General features: G+C 55.8%; 1 protein-coding gene across 1 annotated transcript; it reads right to left on the bottom strand.

Moving 5' to 3' along the window:
- Nucleotides 1-4,725: 4,725 nt before the first annotated feature.
- NGA_2068900 (uncharacterized protein) lies at nt 4,726-5,106 on the bottom strand (the record flags this gene model as incomplete). Its single annotated transcript, XM_005856338.1, has 1 exon — nt 4,726-5,106. A coding segment is annotated over one exon (381 nt), but the record flags the coding sequence as incomplete, so codon positions are not given.
- Nucleotides 5,107-9,874: the final 4,768 nt, after the last annotated feature.

The following is a 9,874-nucleotide window of genomic DNA, read 5'->3' on the forward strand; positions in this document are numbered from 1 at the left end:
CCGTTTCAAGTGCGGTGAGTGTCGTTTGAGACCCCCTTTTTGACGAATTAAATCCAATGACATGTACTAGTTTCATCATTGAGCTCCTGGTCTTCGGTAGACGGAGGGAATGGATCGCCAAGCCCCACGACTGCCTCGGCCTCCGGCCTGGCTCCCCCCACGGACCCGACGCGCCCGCCCACATTGCCGTCTCAAGAATTCCGACCGAAGCAGTCGCTGGGGCAGAATTTTCTCTCAGACCAGAACTACGTGCTCAAAATTGTGCAGTCTTTGGTAGATAAGAGTCCAGGGGGACGGCGCGTGGTTGAGCTGGGTCCGGGGCCTGGCGCCTTGACGCGCGTTCTTCACCGACGCTATCCCGACATGCTGGCCGTTGAAATTGATCCCCGGGCCGTGGCGCTCCTGAACGAGGCCCTTCCGAGCCTCAAGGTCGTTCAGTCAGATGTACTTCAGGTGGACTGGACGGCGCTGGCGGAGCTTAGAGGGGGGCCTCTCTCGGTGATAGGAAACCTGCCTTACCACATCACGAGCCAGATCTTATTCTGCCTTCTCGACAATCATCGGACGGTGCGGCAAGCCGTTGTGACCATGCAACTGGAAGTAGCACAGCGGATTGTAGCCCCAACGCGATGCAAGGACTACGGCATACTATCTGTGCTCTTTCAACTCTACACACGACCGCGAATCAACTTCAAGCTTCCGCCGACTGTCTTCTACCCGCAGCCCAAGGTCACTTCGGCCCTTGTCACTCTTGATTTTCTGCAGCCAGTTCACGGGCAACCTATTTTTGACGTGGAACCTGGAGCCCTCAAGCAAGTTCTTAATTTGAGCTTCCAGCAGCGCCGTAAAATGCTCCGCCAGAGCTTGAAGGGCTTGCTCGCTTCCCGAGGGCTGACTCTGGATGAGGAGTGGGCCACGAAGCGCCCCGAGGAGCTAGAGCCTGCCCAATTTGTTGAACTTACGCGATTGTTATTTGGTTCTGCGACTGAGAAGCATCATAAGGGCAGCGAAGATAACATTGAAAGTGAAGAAAGACATCTAAAACAGGAGCAGACACGTGTGTGGCGAAGAGCCCGGCACGGGGGTTTTGACGAGACGGATGAGGGAGATGAAAACGATAATTGAGTGCACAGTTAGAAATAAATAGGAATGCAAAGTCCAATGTGTATAATTCCAAAGAAGCAAAGGGAAAGCGATGTATGGCGCGTGGGCCTAGAAGGCAAGGTGGCTGCGGCCCATAGACGGCAGGACATTCTTTCGCCCTGGCCCGACTTGAGCTCGGTCACTGCCCAGATCGCACACGTAGCCCCTGCCGGTCCTACGCAGGTCTCACCCTCACCGACAAGTCCACGTGACAGGATTGGTTTCCCACAGCGCACGCCACCATCTCACTCATGGTGGCGAACTCGGGCTGGAGATGTCGTAGTAAACTGGGATTCGCATTTTCCTTGACGTCCACGATCGTTCTGATCTCCGCCGTGTTGCTTCTGTGCGGGCAGCCATGTTTCGGCTTCGGCGCATTACTCAGGCACAGCCCTGGTGTCTTCAAGAGCAACACTCTTCTCGGTACTCGAAGGTAAGTTAGTGTGCACGAGGTGGGTCGGGGCCTTTCGCTGGTCTACGACATGACTCAAACAGAAGAGATTCTCAAGTTCTCAGATTTTTCATGTACGCCCTAATTTCGCACGACAGACTCTCGCCAATGCAAAGTACCCTCAGTGACGATGAGATAGCAGTAGTTACACAGGCAGAAAGCGCTGTAAATGCTATGTTCAAGAGGCCATTGCGCGTAGGGCTGTTGGTGGAGCCGACAGTAAGTCCCATGCTCTCCCCGAATCTTCGGATTCCTTGTTCTCAACTGCTTTCCCCGCTGTGTTTTGTACATCGTCGCGATGGGAACCCCCTTTCTGTCACTACCACATTGTTTTGAGCGTGTCACACGTCGTAGCCGTGCATCTCAACCCAATGACTGAGAGGCCCCAAATAACTGGACACGAGCCTGCGAAACTCCTCCCGCTTCCATTACTGGGACGGGCCAAAGCATGCGGCGACCCCTCAATTTAGTGTTTTACAAGCCAAACGTATCGCTGCAATATGAAGTAATTTGCTTACATGTTTGATCTAAAACGAAATTCGGCTTTTCTCTTTTCCCACCACCCTTCTTTCTTTCCTTCAGCCCTTCACGCACGTGAGCGGATACGCCAATCGGTTCAAGGAAATGCTTAAACACTTACATAGAACGGGAGACCGCGTAGAGATTTGCACCACCGATGATGTGCCATCTGCTCCTCCCAAATTTCTAGACTACCGCATCAACTATACACCCGGCTTTCGCTTCCCCCTCTACGACCACATCAGCCTCAGCTTGGACGTGAAGCTCGTAGCCTATCAATTGCTAAAAGTCTTCCGGCCTCACATAATCCATGTATCCACCCCTGGCTTCCTGTGCTTTGCAGCTGCCATATACGCCCGGATCTTGCGTATTCCCTTGCTCTTTTCCTACCACACGCACCTCCCGATCTACGCTCGCGACTACATGGGCTTCATCCCGGGCATTGTAAGTCTGACACGGTTCGTCATTCGCGTCGTACATAACTGGGCGGACCTGACGCTGGTCACCAGCCCGCAGCTGAAGGATGAGCTTGAGAGTTTCGGGGTCAAGCGCGTGGCGGTATGGAAGAAAGGCATCGACACAGATCGTTTTCACCCCCGGTTCCGCGATGCCGACATGCGGACGAGATTGACAGACGGACACCCGGAAGCGCATCTTTTAATTTACGTAGGAAGGCTGGGGGCAGAGAAGAAGCTTAAGACTCTGCGTGGAGTTCTGAAGCGGATCCCGGGAGCAAGGCTTGCCTTGGTGGGGGGCGGGCCCGCGGAGGGGGACCTGCGGGAGTATTTCAAAGGAACGAACACCGTTTTCACTGGATTGTTACACGGAGAAGAGCTGAGCAAGGCATTCGCCTCCGCAGACGTCTTCCTTATGCCCTCGGACTCGGAGACACTCGGATTCGTCGTCCTGGAGTCCATGGCTAGCGGCGTCCCCGTCGTGGGAGCCCGAGCTGGTGGACTTCCCAATGTGATAGAGCACGGAAAGACGGGCTTCTTAGTGCCCGTGGGAGATGAACCGGCCTTTGCAGCACGGGTGCAGCAATTGCTGGGGGATCGCGGTCTGATGCGGGATATGATGGCGGCCGGCCGGGAGGAAGCGGAGAGCCTGGACTGGGCAAGCGCCATGGACCACCTGAGGAACATTCACTACAAGAGAGCTGTCATGATTCATCGCCGGCGCACTTTGAGCGCTTTCTTGGCCTGGGCTGGCACATTTAAAGAACGCACGGTGCATAATTTGAAGCAAAGCATGGAAGGTATGTTTGCAACTGCGACCTGAGATTTCGAAGGTTAAATGTGTACGCTCTCAATTTAAATTTGTAAACAGAACGAAATTAAAGGAAAAAAGAAGAAAACAGTGGCATCATCGTGCTTCCCAGGATATTGAAAGTGTTTCTTCTGATTTGGTCACATTTATAGGATGCACATGAAACACCAAGTGGCCTGGTAGTTTTCCACGACGCATCTTGATTACCAGCAAATCGTTCCTTTGCCCATTTCATAAGCATCAATGTACCCTTTCCCTAAACAAGAGCTGGCTGCAAGGCCGAATGGGAACACTGCCTTTTATACTTTAGGATGAAACCTGCTTTGGGATCCAAGAAATAACACGTGATGTCGTTACTTGACTACTAGTCTACGCACGTATTATTACGTGTTCACACGCAGACGGATTTGTTTTCAGGGGGCGAGGGCTACACAACGTATATTGACTTATGTAGGGTCTGTCATGCTTAGTATATTTCACAGAGAACGCCCAAGATTTATTATTGAATTGAACACCAATGCTTGTCGAGGATGGGGGTTACATCATCCATGTTACGTGCCCAAACAGAGTTACTGCCTTGCCCCGTGAGAACGTCGCGCTGCCTCAGTGTGTTTGTTGTTGTGTGTTCAGGCATGTGGAGCATTTCGCAACCGTTCTGTTCTTGTTTGATCAAACGAATGATTTTACGATTTCTTTCGAAATGAAGAGAGGCATTATTGTCCTGTGTGACCCGCCTCATAAAGGATAAGGAGTCACGCTTGAAGTCCCTCCAGAGAGGTTCAAATCCTGAACGTCTCACCAATGCCCTGTCTGCTCCAATATGACAAACAAGCCAAACACAGGTATGCCTCCAGTGCAATAATATCACAGGAAAATCCAGAACCGCCCACAGACCAGGGTGTTGGTTTTGCTGCAAACGTGCTTCTGGAGCGACCGAGGGCACGGGCACGCCCCTGGGGGAAGAAATTCTCTTTTACTAAAAGGCATGGGGATCTCAGGATTGTGGAATTTCCTCCGTGACCAAGGCCACGTTCGCAATCTTGATGGTGTGGAGTTGGCGAGGCATGTTGAAAATAAGGTCCTGGCTGTGGATGCCTCCCTTTGGTTGATGCAGTGTCGGAAGGAGAGCACATATCTCCACGACAAAAAGCACATCAAAGTGGTGTTCGAGCGCGTGATTCATTATTTGCGACTTGGTGCCCTGCCTGTCCTGGTCTTTGAGGGGTACACCCCCCCGGCCAAGCAAACAAAAATGGAGCGCCGTCGTAAGACGATGTGGAAAGGCATGTCGTCTCCGAGCCAGCCTTACGTGCCGCGCTGTAACCACTCCCTTATGCAGCTGGGAGAGGACGTGAAAAAATTGTTAGATGCGATGGGATTGCCTTACGAGCAGGCAGGCGGCGAAGGGGAGGCTCTCTGTGCCGTGATGTATTGTCAAGGCCTGGTGGACTCGGTAGTCTCGAGCGACGGCGATGCCCTGCTGTACGGGGCCCGCCGCCTGTACAAGGACCTGCGTCTGCACGCGAGGCTGCTTCCGGACAATCACTCCGGAGAGTGGGTGGCCCTGGAGAATGATGATGGTGTGTCGATCTCAGGGCAAGACCTGATGGCAGTGTGCCTCCTGGCTGGGTGCGACTTCCTCTCGGAAGGCCTCCGACAGGTCGGGTGCATAGGGGCATGGGGAGTAGTGCGTGCCCTAAAGGCCCGACGGGCGCGAATCCTACAGCAGGGGGAGGGTAGTGCCGCTAACATCGCGCTTGGAAGCAGAAGCTTGGTGGACTTGCTGCGCTCCTGTCTATCGGAAGCGGTGGATGAGCCGATGACGGCGCCTGCAGCAGGCGCATGCGTGACCTGTCGAAGTCATCCGCATGTAGAGGCAGGAAAGAAAGTGCGCGGTACAAAGGGGTGCCAGAAGTGTGGGATGCTGCCCAAGGTGAGGGGCGGCGTAGGAGAGGGAGGCTGCAATCGGGGACAGACGCAGGCCGATGCCGTGGGCGTTGGAGGCGTGTTTGTTGGGAATGACAGCCCCTGTCTGTGTATGTCTTGCCAGCGGCGAGACGATGGGACACTCCAATTACTGGCCAAGCGGGCAAGAGACGGCCAGGGAGGTCTGCAGGGCTATCTGCGGAAGTTTGACGAGGCACACGCCGCCTACAAAGCGGCCTCCGATGCGGCCATGGATTTGACCAGAAGTCTTCGAAGTGCCGGGGACGAGGCGACTGGCACGGACGGAAGCGCACCGGGAAAGTGTCCAGCCCATTTTGAGTGGCGTAGGCGACCGGATGTTGCGCTTCTCAAGGAGATGCTGGAGCCCGTCTACGGGAAGGGAGGGATGGGAGGGAGGAACCTGGCGCGGAAGCTCCTGCCATTGCTCCTAGAGTGGGACGCACGGCACATCGGCGACGTACTGGGGCCGGGCCCTGACGCCCAGGAGGTGGGTGCGAGAGAGCTAGCCCTTGCGACCCACCAAGGGTATCTGTTCGCGCCCATCCGCATCGATCGGGTTTGCCAGATCGGTGGCGGCGGCTGGCGCTACGCGATGGATTGGGTAGCTCTTCGCCCGGAGGCGGAATCTCTGATTGCGGAAGCGGCAGAGGGCATGCAGAGAGCAGCGGGCAGCCAATGGACCAGTCAAGGGGGAGGGAAAATGTTGCCATCCCTGAAGGAGGTTCTGAGCGAGGGCCGCGGCAGCCTCCGGCGCAGCCTAGTAGAAGCCAAGTATCCTTACCTTGTGAGGGCGTTCGAGCAAAGGTGCCAGAGGGTACGACCGTCCCGGCCGCGGAAGGAGCAAGGCCGTGACGCACTTGCCTCCGTGATCAGGCCGGAGGGCAGGTTGGAGCACTTTTTCTCGCCCCTCAAAGCAGCGTTAATTCCACCTTCGTCCCCATCACAGCCCCCCGGCGTTCAGTCCTCCGAGTCGCCATCAAAATCCTCACCGCGGGTCACTCCCACATTGTCTCATACTGACTTCCACGTAGAGTCTCCGGTCTCTGCGCCTTCGCCCACTGTCCGACTCGGCACCAGGTCCTCCCATTCGTGCTGTGTCCCGCGGGCTCCGCGCAAGGGCAAGCCCCCGGATCTTTTGGACAAGGGAATTGAAAGGCAGGGCCTTGGAGGGAGGAGCGCGAGGAGAAATCTCGACCATTTTTTCAAGCGCGCGCGCTTCGACGACCACCCGGATCCCTCGGACTCCTCCGTGCACGGCGCTCCCCGCCAAATCCATGTTGACATCAGGTGCGTCGACGAGGAGGAGACGGATGGCGAAGACTTGCTGATAGACTTGACTGCAGACCCTTTACCGCACTTCTCTGAGGTCGCGGAATTTGCTACCACAGAGGAGGACTGGGCGGTGCTTAATATCACTGGGACTGATGAGAACATCGTAGACGTGTCCAAGGAGCGACGTATGCGGCGAATCGATTGCTAGGACTTTGTCACTCCGCCTAAGTCTCAGACACAGGTTCAGGAGTGGTGAAGCTGCAGCATCTTTACGCTAGGAATTTCAAAATCAATTTGGCGTGAAAGCAGAGCCGGACAGGCACATAACACATAAACCCTAAAATAAATGAATTACTTTCATTACGTGTCACACTCTTGTCGAGCTGCCGACCATGTCACCCGCTCCCCCACAGGCTCGAAGTCAGCTTCTCTAGTAAAGGCTTCGCGTTGTTCTCGGCGCCCTCACGCAAGGCTATCAACTTCTCCTCTTTCGTGAAGCGCTCTGGTTTGGAAGCCAGGATTTTGGGGGGGCCCAATGCTCCCTTTTGAGCGATTGACCATTCCCCTGGATAGCTTCTGTAAAGTAAGACGTTGTCCAGTGTCTTGACTGCGGCGTCGTTCAATACATTCAGGAAAAAGACAGGCTCGAACTCGCTCAGCAAGGCGACGGCCTCGTCTTTAGGCAGATGGGGCGATGCCTCCTCCAGAGGAGTGTTGAGAATGATGAGGAGCGTGTCGAAGCCCAAACTTTCGCTCAATCTCCTCACTGCGCTTAATTCTTTGGGGCCTGGAGCCACTACAATGCACACCTCAGTACCCGGAGGCAGCGTGGTCATCTCCCCCCCCCCTTCAGAAGCGCCGAAGCCGCCCCCCTTCTTGGCTTTCTTATTTTTTCGCTTTATGGCTGACGATGTCATCTCATCCAATGCCATGGTTTTCACTAGCGCCGTGCCCCAGATGCTGGCCGCTCGACGGGCTTGACGGCCTTGAGAAAATATCACAACTGTGTTGTCAATTATGGGCTTGAAGAGTTCCACGGTCAATCGTGCCAGCTCGCGGTCTGATTTCTCATATTTATCGTCGTCCGCCGAACCCGCTCCTGGGCCTTCCACACCCAGCGGCGTCCCCCGGGGTAAATTTATCTCTGCCCTTGATTTCCTGTCCCGGAGCGCACGTTGCATGGCAAAGCGCAGCCCATTTATACCGTCTTTGATGGACCTTGGAATCCCTTGAGGCTCGCCCCCGCCACCTAAGAAGTTGGCAATCATGTATGACGGGCATATTCGACGCCTGTGTGACCTACTAGACTGGGAAACTTGATTTAAGGGCGGCACAGTGAAGGCATAGGTACCGAGGAGGAGGTACAGGGAGACGACAAGTGCTGACTGCCGCAAGGATACTCGTGTCATTTTGTTCTTTGCGACGCCGAGCAAATATTAGGGAAATGGTGACGAAAAATTGGTCAGAAGAAAGAGAGCAAAGCGAGAAAGGGAAAGGGAGGCAGTGCCCGGGTCGTGCGTTCAGGCGTGTTGCATGCCTTCGTAGCTGTGATGAAAATCAAAAGGGCAATGAGGGAGGAGGGACAGGAGAACGCAGCATGGAAGGCAAAGGATTGAGGAGCCTCTTGAGTGGTTATAATCATGTTGAAAGAGGGGCGAGAGGAGTGTCACATGCCGAGGCACAAACTAGATGCTGGATGCTATGGGGGGGCACGTGGGGGGGCGAGAGAGAGCCTCCTGAGGGGGAGGGCCCACGGGGTTCGGGCAATTGATAACAATTTTACGCGCACTTTACGAGCTCGAGTTTCTCTAAATATTGATCCCTGCATAGAATTCCTGAGGTTCGCGCGGCACCTGTATTTTTGCCCCGATTTTTGAGTGGTCCCAGGGCAAGCATGCCATTGAAAAAGAAGGCGGGCGCAGCAGGAAGATCAAAAGCCGCAGGTGGACATGAGAGCAGTCCTAAAGCCTCGACGGTGTCAGAAGTGTCGAAAGATGGAGCGCCTTTGCAGACCCCGTCTGGCTCGAAACGGACAAGGAGCAGCGGTGAGACGGCTGAGACCACCGGCAGCTCATCACGTAAGGCAGAGAAGCGAGATGAAATAATGACGGATGACGCTTTCGAACATTCGACATCACCGAAGCCTAGCCGGCGGGGCCCTAGACCCACCCTGCTAGAGCAGGTTTTGCCATCATCTTCGGTCAGAGCAAGTCGAAAACGGTCCTCCCTGGGGGGCGAGGATGAGCAATCGGTGGAGGAGACAGGAAAGGAGCAGCATCTTGTCGAGGTTCCGCCCCCTCCTGCCGCAGAGAGTGTGTTATCTGGTCATGTAGGCGGTAAGTCTTGTACAGGGCAGGAGGATGGCGTAGGGCGGGGGATAGACCACACGGCACACGGAGACTCTCAGCCTGTGCTGCCGACGCCACGGACTGAAGTCGAGGAAAGGGAGGATCATGGAAGAAAGCATGTCGAGAATGGAAGAGGAAAAGAGCTACCCGTCAAAAGGAGTAGTGCTGCATCAAGGGGCAGATCGAAGCGCCCGCGGGTTCAAGATCAGGGCGTGGACAGCAAAGAAAATCCGACGAAGGCGTCTGAGCCCCAGGGGGGTGGTGAGCAGGCAGGGGATAAGTCAATGCGCAGACAATTTGCCTTGACGGCCGAGTCGGAGGATCACGCGGTGAAAGGCAGCGAGCAAATTGGAGAGCCCGACACTGAGGGAGCGGAAGAGGAGGCGATGGCAATTGGTTTCGCGATAGTGAAGGACTTGGAGCCGAGACTGAAGGGGTCAGCCGAGGAGGAAGCCCCGACAGGTGAAGACACCGTGGGTTCCCAGTCTTCTCCCCACTTGATTTTGTCTCCAGTGCAAGAGCAAGTAATGGGCATGGCGGCACGAAGGCCCGCGTCTGGCGGGGGACGGAAGGGCGCCGGCAGCGAGGGCGCCGGGGGAGGGGGTTCCCCTTCATCGCCGCCTGGGCCGGCGTCTGACGCGGCCCTCTCGGGACTAGACAGGGGGGCTGACCCAGTACCGGGGTTCCCGAGTTCCGTACCGAAAGAAGTTGCCTCCGCCCAGGAAAGGTCGACGGGAGGGTCGAGCGCTCTGCCCAGCGACGAGTGGGATCTAGTGGGGACGGAGACAGACCGGGACCGGAAGAAGAAGCTTAGGCTCAAGCAGCAGCTGGCTTCCGACGCGCGCGCACGGCCCAGTCATGCCCCGGTCTTGGCTTCACTAACAGCCCCTGCCGTGGCCCCTGCGCCTCGAGGAGCAAGCTTCGCGTG

Source organism: Nannochloropsis gaditana, assembly GCF_000240725.1.
Source record: "Nannochloropsis gaditana CCMP526 unplaced genomic scaffold scaffold001, whole genome shotgun sequence".
NCBI classification, from domain to species: domain Eukaryota; class Eustigmatophyceae; order Eustigmatales; family Monodopsidaceae; genus Microchloropsis; species Microchloropsis gaditana.